General features: G+C 49.5%; 2 protein-coding genes across 2 annotated transcripts in view; one reads left to right on the top strand and one right to left on the bottom strand.

Moving 5' to 3' along the window:
* Window positions 1-17231, bottom strand: part of ATP5MC2 (ATP synthase membrane subunit c locus 2) — a 284046-nt gene that overhangs the window by 223743 nt on the left and 43072 nt on the right. The window lies entirely within an intron of this gene.
* HOXC13 (homeobox C13) lies at window positions 9173-17016 on the top strand. The gene is made up of 2 exons (XM_074374727.1): window positions 9173-9992; window positions 15405-17016. Exons 1-2 carry the CDS (start codon window positions 9257-9259, stop codon window positions 15659-15661), a joined length of 993 nt encoding a protein of 330 aa, XP_074230828.1. The 5' UTR covers window positions 9173-9256; the 3' UTR covers window positions 15662-17016.

Here is a 17231-nt window from a genome sequence, read left to right as displayed (position 1 = left end):
GGTCATCATTGGTTTCTACATAAAACACAATCATGCCATGTCTTATGTATTATATGAGCACATGGCAATAAACACATAGCCACCCAGAAATTGATACTGAGATCACTAACATCTGAATAATTTGCTTTCCTCCTTTACCCTTATGACAATTGAAATGTACCCAACTTAGCAGAAGTCTGTTCTCATTGTTCTCTGCCTCTGGCCTCCAGTCCTTCCATCCACCCACTTCTCCCAACTTTTTTTGAGGTGGGGTAGTAGGGAACCAGGGATTCTCTCAACTTGATTGGAGAAATCTTTGTAAGTGTATGGTTTTAAAAAACCACTTCCTAATCACAAGACTGGGCATAAGGGAAAAAAATAGTTTTTTTTTCTTTTCCCTTTTGGGAGGTATATCCTTTCCACGGGGGCAGGCAGACAGTCAGAGAGAAAAAAGGGAAAGCTGATTCTTGGTCTTGACAGAGGTGGCTGTCAACAGCAACAAAAATCCGGACTCAGGAGGTGTCCCTGTAGATCAGCAAGGAGCCCCTGGAGGCGCAGGGTCTAACTTCGAAAACCTCCAGATCGGTTCGCACCAGCACGCCCCTGAATGCCCAGGCCCCCGCGTCAGCCCGCATCTCCCCGCGCGCCCAGAGCTCTCCGGGATCTCATTGGAGTCTGCTCTGCCCCACAAATAAAAGTGCCCACCTGTGTGCTCAGCTATCAGTGCCCGCAGAGTACACGCAAGTGCATCAGTCAGGATGGAGGGTGTCCTTGTGCCTGGCTGGCCGGCTCTGCTCCAGCTCCGCGGGGAGTGGAGCGGGCGCTCCGAGGCGCGGGCTCTCGTCCCGCTGTCCTCCCGGGGCGGCCATTTATTGTCCGCTGTGGAAGCGGCTTTCGCCAAGCTTGAGCTTGGTCGGTGTCAGTGAAATCAGATACTAAATAATCACTACGCGTAAATACAAAACAAAACAACAACAACAATAACACCAAATCAGCCTACTAAAATGAACGAAAGAACTCTAGAAGACTTGGGAGCAATCCTGAAAGTAAAGAGAAAGGAATTAGATGTTGGCGCCGCGTTCCCAGGCAGAGCCAGGCGGCGGTCACCGCTCCGGCTGAGGGAACTCGCCACCCAGGCTCCAGAAGTGACCCGAATCTCCTAACATCTGCAGAAAAAAAAAATTACGCTGAAAAATAGTGCCAAAGCCGGGATTCTGCCAAGTTTGGAAAGATGGCAATTTGGTTTCTGGCAGGCGCATAATTCTGCTGATGGCTGGGGGGAAATGGGTCAGAGCATTATATGCTGCAAAGATGTTCCTGGGTATCCTCAGACATGGTGTCTTTATTCTCTCTCAAAAGTATTTTTAACAAAAAATTTAATAGAAAGCATTTTTGCCTTACATATGCCTGAACACCATCTCTGTTTAATAGCTAACTGCATCTGAGATAACACTGGTGGAGTTGAATTAACAAACATGTTTGTCTGTGTCCACATGTCTTTACCTGCTAAACCATAGGTGTACCAACCCCCGCGCCCCACTCCCCATACATATCTCAGCATGGGCATAAAGACAATTAAAGGCTTACATTTTTTTAATTTAAACATGATTGTGTTTAATATTTAAGGGAAATATTTTTAATTTTTTTTTTACAAAGACCACCCAATTATATGGAGATGAGTATCTGAGGGCACATATCTTATGTTAATATTTATCTAAAGTTCCCTTAACACCTAACAAGGCATATATTATATACTTATTTGTCTAGAAATAATAAGTCTATAATAGATGAGAGAGAGATAAATCTGTATTACTTCTTTGGAGAGAAATTCATTAATAAGCCAAGCACTGAAAAGAGAGTCACAAGTGCTTTAAATCACAAATGCAGAGTCTAGCAGAAAGGGATTTTCTTAAGACAGGGTTTCCTAAATGCCTTAGGAATAGCATCTCTGCAAAATTTGATGAACTTTTCTCCCATCCATTTGCTTATAGTGGCTCAGCCAAAGGAGAGAAGGTCACCACTGCATGTAGCTGGAGTTAGAGGATTCACGGGTCTCCCCCAAGCTCACCTCCTGTGTTTCCTTTCCTTTCACCCCCTGCCCCATCAGCCTGTCCCCACCAGCACCCCTGCCAAGACCAACCTGTAAAGTTCTCCATGCTATATACAAGCTCACGCACATTATCGCAATCCATGTTCCCCAGAATGTGTACTATCCAGTAGTGGCCAAAACCCAGGACTCAACGATCATGCTCCCCAGAAATGCTGAAGGCCATTAAGTGCAAGAAGCCTATGGTGGTATCTGTACCTTGAAAGATATTTCTTCTTATCTAAGTTAAATTTTCTCTGACTCTGCAAGTGAGTGTGGTAATCTTTGGAGAGAAAATGGATGATCCCATCCTCCTTTCTAGTCCTTTAGATTTCATCAACTTTGCTTCGTGTACAGGGCAACACCACAACTAAAAGAAAAAACAATGTTTCTAAATACTCCCTAAAGAAGGAAAAGTTTGGGTGAGAGAGAGGAGGCTGTGAGAGAGGGAAAATCTAACAGTCCCTTCCCTAAGGATATCATAGGGATAGTTTCCCGCCAGCCACTAAAACCTCACCAAATTATATCTTTTGGGGGAGGTGCAATTGATTGCCATCAGCAGGAATCTTGTCCCAAGTACCCAGACGCTCTAGCTCCCTCCTGCCTTTTTGCTCCATAGATTCCCCAAGCAAGATGGGCTATTTTAGCAAAGAGGGGTTCCTTCCCCTTCAGCTGAGTCTTGGGTTTTCAGTTCCCTCTTTTTTTGGAGACAGCAAATTAAAAGTTAAATTAAACTTTCTTTCCTTTGGCAAGGCATATTCTGAAGGTCCTTTAATTTCTTGTGTCCAGCTCAATTATTTGCAAATTAGAGTGATTAGAATGTACCTTCTGCTGTGAATTCTGAGGATGTTTGGTCACGGGGAGAAATAGGCTGTAATCCATTTAGGGTAGAATTTTACCCCTTCCTCGTGATAAAATATTCATACATCCTCCACCATCTGCCTCTTAGGACCCAGTAAACTCCAGGTCCCAGCAGCATAGTGGCATTGAGGGCAGTCTTTAACCCAGCTAGAGATAAAATGTTGAGCTCTTCAGCTATGACTTTAATATTTAGTCATTTTGGGGACAGGTTAAACTGTCCATTTTGATCTGGAAGAATGTTGTGTTGTGGTCCACAATCCTTTTGGAGAAAAAAATGTTATTTTCCATTATCTTGTTTTAAAGTAACTGGAAATCTTAGAGTTACACACAGAAAGAGAGAGGAAAGAAGGAAGGAGGGAAGGAAAGAAGAAGGAGGAGGAGGAGGAGGAGGGAGAGAGAGATTGGTCTGTCTCTTTTCTAGGATCCCCAAATTTAGACTTTAAATTATGGAGGAAATGATCAAAAGTGATAAATACCTTTTCCAAGCATTCAGTTTGTTGGCTTTCTGACCAAAAGGGCCAGTTGTTAGATCTCTGTAAGGAAGCCAAATCCAGCCCCCAGCAAACATTCCTCCACCTCTTCCCCAACCCCCATCAGCTGCCTTGTCTAACTTGAAAATGAACTTGGACTTCCCTCTCAGGCCCTAAAACCAGGAGAGATTTTATTTGTCTGTTTTTGAAGGGCTTTCTAAAAGGAAGAAAGGTGGGGAGGGCGGGGCAGAGAGCCTCTCCCACTGCAGAGGATGGGCTGGGGGTAGGGGTTCTGGGGAGGCGAGGAGAGGGAGATACTTTGTTAATTTCTTAACTCTGGGTTTATTCCCTGAACTTCTTCTGTCAAGGTGGGGGGTGGGGGCAAGCGACAGTCTGAGATGCTGCCAATAAAGAAAAGGGATTAGAAAAGGGATGGGGATGGGGCTGGGGAAGGAGAGGATGAGGTGAGTTGGGAAGGGTCTCTGTGAAAAGCTCAGGAGGGCTGAGAGGGCAGGGCTGGGAAACAGTGGAAGAAAGAGGGCTGAGGTGGGGACCCTGGAGACCACTGGAGGAGGTTTGCTGAGACTTCCCCATGGGCTACCTGATCTCCCTGCCCAAATCAAGTGCACCACAGGCATGGTCTGTGATTGGGGGCAGGCTGGAGGAGAATCCAGGAAAAAACTGGTGACAGCAGCCTAAACCCGGACCCTCATGTGGAATCCCTGCAGAACCAGAGAGGAAAATTTAGTGTGACTCCCCAAACCCAAAGCCAGCACCACAATCCTAAACTGACAGCAGAATGGAGTAGATTTCCCTGATGTCAAAGAGAGGGGTGTGAATAGAGCCTACAGGGAGGCAAGTTTGGGGTTGAGAGTGGAAAACTCCGCAACTAGGAGCAAAGGGATGCCTCAGCCCATCCCGGTACCATCTTCCCTCAAGCTGGGGACCCAAGGAGGAAGGCAATAAAGGCGGAATATGCCAGAATGGCAGCTGCTGTCCAGGAGGTAAGTTCCAGACTGGGAGGCAAGGAATGGGTGGCCCTCCTCTGAGTCCAGGCTGTGGGGGTGGAGAGATGAAAGCAGAGCAGGTTCCAGAGGGACCCGGGAGCCTGGGAGGGGCATCTGTGTCTGCGTGCTCCTTGGGCCACCCGGACCTTTCAGAACTCAGGGAGGTAGCAGAAAAGAGGCCAGGAGCGGACTGGGCAGGGCCAGGGAGCCCTGGATCAGGCCACTTTTCTTTCATTCCCCACCAATATCACCCCTTGCAACCCACCAGGAATTTCCTCTGAGTGTGTGGAGGGCACTCCCAGTTCAGTCACTATCCCAGGGGGCCCTCCCATAGGCCCCCCAACATCCCCAACCTTTCCTGTTAAGTGGTCTCTCCACCCCCAAACATCCCTCTTTCCTAGACAGCTCAAACCCTGGTTCCTCTGTCCTCCACAAATCTCTTCCATCCTGCCTGCTTCCCTGATCCTGGACAGGAAAGGGCCCCCCAAACTATGCCCGCCCACCAAGGCCCCAAGTCTGGGCGAGAATCCAGACCCCATGGTGGTGAGGCTCTTTGTTCTCCTGCAGCCTCAACCCACCCCCTCCTTTTTTTAAACTGGAATCTCTCCCATAAAAAAAGGGGGCAGGAGCTTGGGAGCTTTAAGCTCCCCCCCCCCCGCCCTGGGGAATATGAAGGAAACAGAGGAAGAAAGGAAATCAACTTTTGCTTAATTTCCAGAGAAGGTGATCTGAGCACTGAATTAGGGGCACACCAACCTCATTTCTCTCATCCTTCGCCCTTGCCTGGTATTCAAGTTACACCCAGCCGTCAAGTGTGTGCAGCCAGCTTGCACACTCTTGCTGCAAATGTCGCTAACTTACCCCTCCAACATGGTCTGTAACACAGCCGGCCAGGAATTCCACCCCTCAACTTTAGAAAGACACAGACATCTGCCTCTTCATCTTCCTGAGATTTTCCTGGGAAATGTCTATGTAGAGAGCAGGATGAGCATATAAATTGTGTATCCCAAGAAATAAACAGACCAGCAGAGATCTTTATTTCCATAGAGAGGATTTCTGGTGAGGGCTGGATATCTTCATGAATACATTTGGGCTGTGTCTACAGGGGCATGTGCTGGAACAGTGCATTGGAGCCTGCCCACGGTCCCAAACCCACAGGCCAGGCGCCCAAGCACGTACATTGCACGCGTGCGCGCGCACACACACACACATACACACACACACACGGACTTCCAGTGAGAAGGCACATTGAATATCTCCTTTATATGTTGGAGCCTTTGAAAAGAAGAATTTCAGAGTTGAACTTATCTGGGAACTCAGTCCGTAGAAGAAGCCAGAGTGGCTCCCGCGGCCTCGCCATCACAAATCTTCCTTTGAAAAAAGAACGGAGAACGGAGGAGCCAGGGGCTGCTCGACAGAGCTGGAGGGGCCGTTTTCCATTTTTCTTTGGTGTGACCAAATGCTCCATCCTTTCCTCCACACCAGCATCACAGATGGAGACCGATGGGTCCCATTCCTATTCGTTTCTCTTGATTTCCTCCAAACTAGGTTTGTAGTCCAGCTCCATCGCCCCATCCGCGAAGCCCTGGTGGGGCGAGGTGTGGACGAGTGGTGGGGAGGGAGCTTGGAAGCCGATGGTTTCAGCGCCCCGGCTTTCTGGGGCGGGATAGCCTCATCTCCTCGGAGATGTAATTACTATGTTTCTAGTGGTGCATATTCTCCTGGAGTGTTTAATTTGGTTTTATTTGTGTCTCAGCAAGATTCACATTTTTTTTTTTCGGGGGAGGAGAGGGAAGCGACCCCAGGCTTAAACTTAATTAACCAACAGGGCTCTACTTGGAGCCTCCCGCCCGCAGGCTGTCGCCGGGCCGCCTCCTTCACCGCTCCGGGCGCGCCCCAGTCTTAGAGCCGGCAGTTTCAGGAGGGAAAGGTCTCAGCAAAGAGTTGGGAATCCTTCAGAGCATGCGGACGCTTCTCCAGCACTTTCAACGCCCTGAGCCCTGAACTTTCCCCTCCAACCTTCTCACTCTCTCAAGTCTGTGGGGGGACTACATCATCTTGGGCTGGTCTTCTTGGCGAAGGGAACTTTTCCCTCTCTCTCCTTTCGTCACTAAATTTCGGCCGCATAGCGCCCCTAATAAATGGAATTGTGAAATTGCTGGGTTAATTAAATCTATATCTCATTACAAGAGGAATGGTTAATGCCCTTATATAAACCTGGGAAAGGACATACTATTAATTGTATTTATTGCTGGGCTACCTGCATCCAGAGCCTTCGCGCTGTTCTGCCCCCTTCTCCCAAAGGCTAGGGGAGGTGTCTTTGGGTTCTGGCCCGCAAAGACGCGTCTAGCGTTGGTCTAGACCATTCCTGGCCAGGGAGGGAGCCCCAGGAATGGGGTGGCCATTTCAGGCTCTTTGTTTCCCCGGGTGGTCCCACACAGCCTGGTCCCCCGTCGCCCCCAGATTCTCCACGCGGACCGAGACCCCGCACTTCACAGAAGGGGAAGCCTGGGCTTCTGCAACACCCCTGCACCTGCGGCTGGAAAAAAAAAAAAAAAACCCAGACCTCTCCACCCACCTACCCCCACCAGCCAGGCCGCAGGCAGACGCGGGGGGCCAAGGTCACACGACCCAGTCTAGACTAGCCAGGCCATGTTTGCTTTCCTCCTTTTACCTTGACCTTGGGACTCCAGAGACAGAGAAGCCAGTTTCCCAGCTAAGAGCAGCCTCCCAGAAAAACCCAGCTTCCCCTTGGCTCATCCCTCCTCCCTCCACCATCATCTCTCTCAAAATACACTCAAGCTAGCCTGCTTACGTTTCCAACCTTCCTGATTGGAAGAAATTATTTTTCCTCCTACTGCCAGCCCAGCCCGAGACCTGCTTTCTAAAAATCTGAGGTGACCCTTCCGAATGAAGATCACACTGATAAGGATTATGTTTCTTATCCTAACTCACCCATGCCAGGTTGCTCCCCATAGTCACTTCCCCCTGCAGGGAGAAGGGAGGGGGCCCGTGGGCCATATCTCAGTACAGACCTGGCCATTTGCTCTGGAGCTGGAAGGATCCAGTGGGTCCAGCTTAGCCAAGGGCTATTGCCTGGCCACAGTCCATGCACTGTCTGGACAGGAGCACCCAGCATTTAAAATCTGTGGCAGAGACACGAGAGAGGGAGATGCTGCAGCCCCTCTCCCCTCTTTTCTCTCTCTCTTTATTACCTCTTTTCCTCAGGGAGGCCCTGTGCTGAAAGGGAACTTGGCTCAATTCCACTGAGATGCTCCCTGGAAAGGGGTGCCTCTATTGAGGCACCAAACTGAGCACAGCAAGTCCGTTGGGAGACTGGGAGGAGAGAAGAGGTTTTTTTGTTTTTGTTTTTGTTTTTGTTTTTAGAAAACCAGTAAGTTGGTGTCAATTTTTTCTTTGAATTTTGGGCAATTTCAAAGCATCAAAACACTTCACATTAAAAAGGAATGGACCCAAGAATGCCACGGGAGCTAAAGTTGGGGTTATCCAGCTGGCAACTGCGCTGATTCCGACTCTGCCTGGCCCTTCAGCCTTTGGCCTGCAGGCTCGGCCCAGGCGGCGGGAGATCTGAGGCGGATCCTCGGCCCAGGCGGCGGGAGATCTGAGGCGGATCCTCGGTGCTGGGACCGGGCCTCCGGAGTCTCCCAGAGTAGCGCCTGGGAAATACCCCTCCAAAGAGACAGTGCTGCCGACATTACCTCATCTCACGTTTCCTTTTGTACGGGGATCTGAGAGCGCGTGCTCTTGTTCACATGCAGGGCTTTTTAGCTTTCCTAGACTGAATCCCCTTTTCTTTGAAAAATCTCACTCCTAGGCTTTTAATTTCCATTGTACATTTGCAATATCAGTCTATTCTATTGCCTCTGTCTCTCTCCTTTATTCTTTCTCAATTTTTCATTGAGAGCATCCCGCACTCCTTGTGACAATCGATGTGTGTGTTTGGGGGCTATTACATGCTTCCAGCCCTCTCTGCTCTGCTGGAGGAAGACCTGCGGGCCAGGAGCCTAGAGAGGGTCCCTCGCAGACAACTGGGGCTTTGGAGAAAGTGGCTGAAAGTCGGAAATGGAAACACAATCCCGGCATCAAAGTCTTGCTGTTCAGTGTCGGGTTCTTTCCAGCCGGAGCTCCAGGGGAGCCAGCCAAGGCAAGAGCCAGAGCTCCCCATACCTTGCCCGCGCGCTTCCGCCTGCTTTCCAGTTTGTTTGTTTGTTTATTAATTTATTCATTTATTTATTTAGGAAAAAATACAGTGTTTCTCCCACCCTTAGTTCCAAGCCCCAATCCAGTCACATCGATCTTTTTGGGTAGGGATCTGTCTCTCCCATAAGCCTCCTAAGCCTAGAGAGAGGCGCCCAGAAGTAGTCCTGATCTCTTCAGACCCCTTTGCGTCGGCCAAATTCAGCCTCCCCCTCCTCATACTCCCTCCCCAAGGCCTGCCAGGGGGCGTTGCCCTGTCCCTTTAAATCTCCCAGCTCCCTCCTCTTTGCCCCTCCTGAGAGCCAATCGACAGAGACCTCTTCTCTTTCGTCCCGCCCCACCTCCAGGGGTGGGAACCCCAGGAGACTCGGCCAAGACATCACGTGCACCGGCAGCGTCACGTGGACGCGGGAGGGTTGCGGAGGGGCGGCGGGCAGGAGCCGGAGATTTCTTAATGAAGTGTCCCCGCATGCGTAGAGGGAATGCAGGGAGGGCGGTGGAAGCACCAGCAGGAGGAGGGGAGGGGTGGAGGGGGAAGGGAGGAGGGATGGGGGAGGGGAAAAGGGAGCGAGGTGTCTCCCTAGCTCGCAGCCTCTGGCAAGTGGAGTTTTTAAAAAGCTCAAGCAGATCATGTCATGACGACTTCGCTGCTCCTGCATCCGCGCTGGCCGGAGAGCCTTATGTACGTCTATGAGGACAGCGCGGCGGAGAGCGGCAGCGGCGGCGGCGGCGGCGGTGGAGGCGGCGGTGCGGGAGGATCGGGGGGCGGCTGCAGCGGAGCGAGCCCCGGCAAAGCCCCGAGCATGGACGGGCTGGGCAGCAGCTGCCCGGCCAGTCACTGCCGAGATCTGCTTCCGCACCCCGTGCTGGGCCGCCCGCCGGCCCCCCTGGGCGCCCCTCAAGGTGCCGTCTACACGGACATCCCGGCCCCGGAGGCGGCCCGCCAGTGCGCCCCGCCGCCGGCGCCCCCCACCTCGTCCAGCGCCACCCTGGGCTACGGCTACCCGTTCGGTGGCAGCTACTACGGCTGCCGCCTGTCGCACAACGTGAACCTGCAGCAAAAGCCTTGCGCCTACCACCCAGGCGATAAGTACCCGGAGCCGTCGGGCTCCCTGCCCGGTGACGACCTGTCCTCCAGAGCCAAGGAGTTCGCCTTCTATCCCAGCTTCGCCAGCTCCTACCAGGCGATGCCCAGCTACCTGGACGTGTCGGTAGTGCCTGGGATCAGCGGGCATCCGGAGCCGCGTCACGACGCGCTCATCCCCGTCGAAGGCTACCAGCACTGGGCTCTCTCCAACGGCTGGGACAGTCAGGTGTACTGCTCCAAGGAGCAGTCGCAGTCCGCCCATCTCTGGAAGTCTCCCTTTCCAGGTAAGGAAGGGGCCCGAGCGCCGCCGCCGCCGCCGCCGCCGCCGCCCGGGACCCCTCCCCGCCCCGCCTGCCCCGGGGCTCCGCGCCCCAGCCACCCCCGCCGTCTGGCCCCGGCGTGCCGGCTCTGCTGGGCTGCCGATGGAGCCGGCCAGGCAAGCTGTGCTGAGGAATGCGTCGGGGAAGAAATCTGCTCCGACACGTTCCCCGGAGCTGCCCGGCCGAGAGTGAAGCAATCACAGGCGCCCGAGCGCCGGGCCGCCGGCTCCGCTCCAGTCGGGAGCTCGCCTCCTCCTCCCCCAGCGGGCTCTAGTCTCAAGCGCGGCTCTTGGCCCCCTAAAGCCCGCTTCCGGCCACGAATGGGGGTGGGGTGAGCCTTGGGTGCCTTGGAATCCCAAACCAACAGGACAAAACGCTCAACCCACCAAATAATTGGGGGAAAAAGTAAGAACCCCCAAACATTTTCTTTGCCTGAATTTCCAAGATCATTCAGGCACTGGACAGTTTGTTTGTTTGTTTTTTTTAATTTAAAATAGGAGTCTAATTTGCTGGTACTTACAGAAATGTAGGATGTTTTTTGTTTTCTTTTATTGATTATTTTAAGAATTCGGCCACAATTTTCCTGATTGTTCAAGAAGCAGGAGAGCTAAAATCTCTGGAGAGGTGTGGAGAGAAGGGAGTTCACATCCTTCTCCTGGGATATAATACTCTTTGCCTCTCTGATATACTGAGCTCAAACCCTGTGAGTGTTCACATTGCCAACTCCCCCAAATGTGGAGGAGTAAGAGAGTTACCCATGCCTTAGACACAGAAAGAGGGGAGTGAGAATGAGAGGTGGGGGAAAGGAAGACCTGTTCTGGAGGGATCTGAGGTCCAGGCCTGGGCTGGGGACCCCTCCTCTTGTATGGGGTGGGGGGTTGAAATTCACTGATATTCTGCTCCTTTTCCAATTGAGGCTATCTCTGAACAGGAGGGGATCCTGCAACCCCTCCCCCTCCCCAGGGGGAAAAGACCAGTTCCAGGTTTCTCAAAACCACACCAGGAGCTTTGGATTCAGTGGTGTGCAGAGAGATCAGGATTCAGGGTCTAGCAAATCCAGAGCTTGAATCTGCTCTAGCTATAAGCAGAGCTTAGTGTGAGAGGACAGACTGCCTCCATTCTGATATGTATAGGGGTCCTGGGGGCCTAGGATAGCCATGTATGTCTCTACGTACTGATCAAAGGGCCCGCCAGCTCTACATATGGACAGGGATATTTTCATTGGGAGGTATAAACCTAAAGACCCCTAAGGTGGGCCTGAAATTCCTCTGCATCCGGGATTGGAGCAAGGGCAGATGGTTTTAAAAAAAAGTCACTGAATAATGTTAGAAAGCATAGAAAATAACATCCTTGTCAATATTATAAGATTGCTTAATGTAACACAAGAGAATACCAGGGTGGGACCCATACTAGATATCCCCATTTCTGGCTGCCAGAAGACTTAAAGTGATAGAATTTTAGTACACGTTATTGTGCATTACTCAGTAATGACTAATATTTTGACATTATATGATTTGTTATTAACTACCTAATATGAAACGCATAATAGTACTTTTCTAGAAGATAAGCAACTCATGTGTAGACATACAATAATGTGTTGTGGAGATATGACGCTTTAATTCCCCATCTCACCAGACGGGAAGCTTCTTGGAAGATGGGGAACTCCTGGAGCATTGGTAGCCATGCTAAAGGGCTGAAGGGCAGAGGAGCTGATGCCCACCAGGCCCACCTTGGGTGGAGGCATGGGTCTAGAGCAATGGGCAATGGGTTTAGTGTGAAGAGGTGAAGAGAGAGCTGCTCTGGCATCCTGTGTATGCATGTAGGGCAAGGTGGAGATGAAGGATTGGAGAGAAGCTCAGAAATATCTTTGAGCAAAATAAACATCTTAAAGATTCCCAGAAAGAAAGAACCTGCAAAAAATAAACACTTTTTGGTCACAGCCTCCTAGAGAAAAATATCTTTGAAAAAAATACAGCCAAACAGACGTAATACACTTGCAAAATATAGCATGAAAGTGGATATAAAACACAGTGTGCCTCAGGAGCAGTGTGCTCACACACTCGTGTGGAAATAGAATCGGGCTGGTGTATCTCAGTGAGTGCAGAGGTCCAGGCAAAAGGCAGATGAAAAAGAAATTATCTTCAGGCACCCTCCATCTTCCTACCCACACAGAGATCTTTTAGAAGTAGTGAGATTTCCAGATAACTCTGTCTATGCAATTGTGGTTTGTTCGGCAGCATCTAGGCATAAACACTGCTGTCTCTCTTCAGCGCCTCTGGCTCTGAGAAACCTCATCTATGGCAGTCTGGGCTGGTGTGGGAGATGAAGGCAATTGTTCAGAAAGATCCAGATAATTAGGGCCAAGATGAGTTGTGGCTTCTTCCTTTGCCCAATTATACAGACCCTTGCTTCACTGCTCTTTTTTGTTTTTCTCCCTATAGTGAGGGTAGACAATTTTATTTTTTTATTTTGACAGAGAAAGGCAGAAATTCCAAGAGAGAATCAGAGACAAGAGGTGGGCTGGGTGGAGACAGGGAGAGACAGACACAGATAGGATTGGGGGAGAGAGTAACAGAGAGAAAGAAAGGGGCTCCTTGGGCCACACTGGAAGTTCCTACTGGCAAGCCTTTGGAGTTTGGTTGGGAAGAATGGCTAGGATTTCTAGCCGAACAGGCTCCCCTTCAGAGCCCAGAGCCCTATTGTGGGAGTGGGTGGTCAAGAGCGAGTGGGCAGTAGGAACTCATATACAGGACCCCAAGAAAGAGCTATGGCTGAGTATTGATCTGATTTTTTTATTTTCTCCTCAAAAGTGTCTATAAGGTTCCCAGGTATGAAATGGTGTGTGTATGTGTGTGTGTGCGCGCACGCACACTCCGAAGGGAGATTAGGGAAAGGCTGATTGTAAAATTATAGCCAAGTGCCCTACTTACTTTAGGCAGCATAGATACAACTCAAGGTCTGAGCTTCCAGATGTCTCCACATCTGTAGATTCCACTTCCTTTCCAGACAAGACAGCAGGCAATGAAAGGGGGCTTCTTTGAAAGGCAAGAGTGAATGTATCTCCCCAGGAGGCCAAAACAACCAGCAGTTTGGTCTGATCCACAAAAAAACTTGGCCAAATCAACACTTGGCATCCTGTAGAGAAAAATAGCCTGTTTAGACTGGTTACCTATTATTTTAGACTGATTTCTTGGAGTTTGTTGATTGAACCTCATTGGAAATTTATAGTTGGGGAGACCCAAAATTAGGTAGATAATTGTGAGCATTTCCAGAAAATGAAATAGGGATAATTATTTGGTTAATTAAGGAACCAAACCTCATTTTTATTCCATTTGCTCTCCAGGGAAAATGAGGTATTTTAAAGCTAAATAGTACCACATGACCTATTTCCATTTTAGAACTTACTGTGTCATTATGTTGAGTCAAAAAAATCTAGATTTAAAATCTGGCTCTGACACTTCAATTATTTTACCTACTCTGAGCCTCAGGTTCCTTATCTTGCAAAATGAATTTAATAAAATAAACCTGAAAAAAATGTTCTGAGGATTAAAAAAAAAAAAAAAACCTCTTGGTACCATTACTCACCCTCTGTTTTGCTCTTCTTCCAGAATGATCTATTTCTCAAATCATAGTTACATCTGTGAAAGTAAAACACACTTGAGAACTGAGAGACTGAAAAATTTGTCTGGTACAAAAAAATCCTTCTTAACCTAAAGGACATTCTCTGTTAAAGTGAAGTTATTTTGTTTTTCAGATTAAAAAAAAAAAACTTGGCCTCTTCCTACATAGGCAGAGAGAAGTGACAAGTCCAAAAATTTCCCGAGAAATTGTTCATGTTGTCACGAAGACAGCCACACCAGGCCATTGAAGCCGCTTCTGTCTCCTATATTCTTTCCGTGCCCTTCACTCCCCCCTGCATCCTGTGTAGACAAGGCTCCCTGGGAGAGAGCAGACCCAATGGGAAAGGAAGTAGGGAAGGTGTTTCATGAAGGTGGGGTGAGTACGAGCATTTCAGGAAGAGCTTTGTGTCCTCATTCTGGACTATCTACACTTCCAAAGGGCAGTAAGAATGAAGGAGAAACCCCAAATATTCAGTCCTCCTCATGTAACAATTACATTAAAAAAATTGAGGGTGAACTAGATAATCTCCCTAGTTCCTCACTTCCCCTTGGAAGTGTGGCTATGGCTTTTTTTTTTTTTTCCTGTGCCCTTTTATTGACAGAGGTGAGGGTGGAGTGGAAGGAGGGATATAAGTGACCCACATTGCCTTTAGCTCCTGTGGAATTCTTAGCACATAAAGAAATCGAACTAGTAGTGGGATGACAAGGAATTTAGAGTTCAGGATTAGGATTCCTGCATGGGATGGAGACAGTTTCTTTCAGTCTTGGAGGAATGAAGAAGATAGCGAATTGGAGCAGAATTTGTTGTTTTGGTGAGTGGACATTTGTGGGGGCAAAGAGGGGCATTGATTTCTTTTTATAGAAGACTTATGTGAACAGTAACCCAAGAAGGGCTCTCCTGTGGGCACACCCTGGGGTGTGGATTCTTGACTTCTAAGGACCTGATTCCCTGCATCTCAGTGCCAGGACTTCCCACCTTGGATGTTGTGGCTCACAACATTGGACCTCTCATGACAATGGACCTCTCGGGCAGTCTGGCTTCACCTGGAAGCTTTTCTTCTTCTATCTATTGGTGCAGGCCTCAGATTTCTAGTGCGGAGCCAGTGACCAAAATTATGAAGCCATTATGTGCCTGCTGAAGCTGTTTCCCTGCCCACCATGCCATGCCTTGCCCTCCCTCAAACACGCAAAAGAACACCTTCCTCTGATAATCGGGCAGAGTATAAACTGACTGATGCTCAAATGATCTAAGTGCAGGAAGGAAGGGTTTGCCTGAATACCTGCAATCCCGCAGGCTGGCAGACTGGGAAGGGATTCAGAGGGACCCCTTGAAGGGTACAAGGGTTCTAATTAGGAGAACTGTGCAGAGCCATAATGGAGGCTGAGGCAAAAGGAAAAATCAATAATACTGGCCCTGTATTTATTGACAATTTTGATATTTTGTTCATCATGGATTTTTTGCATTCATTTATATGTGTTTTAAACATTGCATTAAAATATTACTTATCTTGGTTATTAAGGTTTGGGCACCCCCTACTTTAAAGTTTGCTCCAGAGGCAATACCCCAGAGGTCTCACCTTGGTTGTGGCCTTGCTAATAACAGAGGTGCAAAGGATTTGAGGACAGTTCTCCCACCCTCTGAGTCCCCACAGGAACCTTGTGCCTGGCCCACCACGTAGCTTCAAGGCCCCTCGCCAGGTCCTGGGTCCAGCCCGTGACTCACTTTCTGCTGCCCCCGCCTTCTCTCTCCCCCCAGACGTGGTTCCCTTACAGCCTGAGGTGAGCAGCTACCGGCGCGGGCGCAAGAAACGCGTGCCCTACACCAAGGTGCAGCTGAAGGAGCTTGAGAAGGAGTACGCGGCCAGCAAGTTCATCACCAAAGAGAAGCGCCGGCGCATCTCAGCCACCACAAACCTCTCGGAGCGCCAGGTCACCATCTGGTTCCAGAACCGGCGGGTCAAAGAGAAGAAGGTGGTCAGCAAATCGAAAGCGCCTCATCTGCACTCTACCTGACCACCCACCCGGCCACCCGCCCCATGTATTTATGTCGCTGATTTGTATCATATCTGAACCCACCGAAGGTCGCTTCTCGGGTGCAGACAAATATTTAAAGTTAACCAGAAAGAGGAAAGGCACCGCCGAGGCCGAGGCCGGAGGCAGAGAATATCAGAGGGTGCGCTCTGCCGCCCTCTACTCCCCACCCCATCCTCAGCCTCCACCCCTATGCAGTTGGGACCTACCGGGCCTTTGCTTTGGAGGTGGGTCTAGGTGGGCTGTGGGAGGAAGGCAGCCAGCCTCCACCCACTCTGGCTGTCACTCCTCGCCTGGCCAGAAAGCTGAGTGGCAGTGAAGAGCCAGATCATTCCAGCCAAAGCAGAGCTGGGGAACCCCAAATGACCCCATTCTTGCCACATCCTTTGCCCAGGCAGGTAGACGACCCTCCTGAGTGTGTGATGCGGGTGCAGGACCTGGTGAGCTCCTACCTTCCTCCCAGTCCGTCCTCCTGCTCCCTGTCCCTCCGGCAGGCACTCCTTAGTTAGGCAAGATTTCCCAGTTAAGATTTTCTGCATATTTTAAAAGTTACATTAATATTAATGGTAAGTATTAGGGATCTGGCATTGTGATTGGAATACAGACAGCACTTAGGTTTTCTTTCTTTCCTATCTGTTTCAACAAAAGCTGGAATTGGCCAAGGAGCCACCTACCCCCTCCCCAACCAAGAAACTGAGTTTCTCTGGAGGCTCCTTTGCCCCCTCGGCGGCCTCATCTGTTCTGTTTGGCCTCTTTTCTGCTTCTCAGTCAACATGCAGACATCCAGGGAAGACAGAAACTCCCTCCACGCTGCTAAATATGTCTTCTCTCTTTCTCTTTCTCTCTCTCTGTGGTCAGGCTGAGGATCAGGCCAGGCACAGAAGCAGAACTTTTTGCTAAGGAAAAGAAAAACTGCTCTTCTAAGGGGATGGAGAGTAGGTCCCCCAGCAGAGTCCCTCTCCAGTTACTTCTTCATGCCCACTGAAGCACTAGCTGAGAAAGCCTCACACTTTCACTTTTATTCATTGTCCGGAGGAAAGCGGTTTTAGTCCAGGAGGCCAAAATAACTGGCTCCCAATTAGCCAGCTAATGTAGATGCTGCATAACATTTCCCTCCTCAAAGGCCAACTTGGTGCTGGGGGGTCGGGGGCTCACTTCTCCTTTCCCACTGGCACATTACAAAACAGTGTTCTTTTGAAATGTTCATCAAAAATAGGCTTTTAAAAAAAATGTCGTGTATCTGTATATAGTATTGTGATGTCTGAATGACAATGTACTGAATGCAAAAAGGAAAAAAAACCCACAAACCTGTTTTTAAAATAAAATCTTTTTTTTTTTTTGCCTTGACTTTATCACTCAGATTCCTTCTGAAACTCCCTCTATCCACTGGCTCCTCAGGGCTCTGTTGCCCAGACTGAGCCAGGATGGGCAGGGGAAAGGGTATAGATATCACCCCCAGCCAGGTAGATCCCAAACTCATATTTTGCTCCACTTGAGTTTCTTAAGTGAGTTATTCAGGTTGTTGTTACTATCTAGACAGGAGAAAACTCTT

This window comes from Camelus bactrianus, chromosome 12 (assembly GCF_048773025.1).
Source record: "Camelus bactrianus isolate YW-2024 breed Bactrian camel chromosome 12, ASM4877302v1, whole genome shotgun sequence".
Classification (NCBI taxonomy): domain Eukaryota; kingdom Metazoa; phylum Chordata; class Mammalia; order Artiodactyla; family Camelidae; genus Camelus; species Camelus bactrianus.
This window is presented reverse-complemented; position numbering and strand designations above follow the sequence as displayed.

Bases quoted from the DNA above. Each gene is read 5' to 3' on its own strand.
- HOXC13 (XM_074374727.1), top strand. From the start codon at position 9,257: ATGACGACTTCGCTGCTCCTGCATCCGCGCTGGCCGGAGAGCCTTATG. The intron at 9,993-15,404 runs GTAAGGAAGGGG...CTCTCCCCCCAG, and splicing joins CTGGAAGTCTCCCTTTCCAG to ACGTGGTTCCCTTACAGCCT.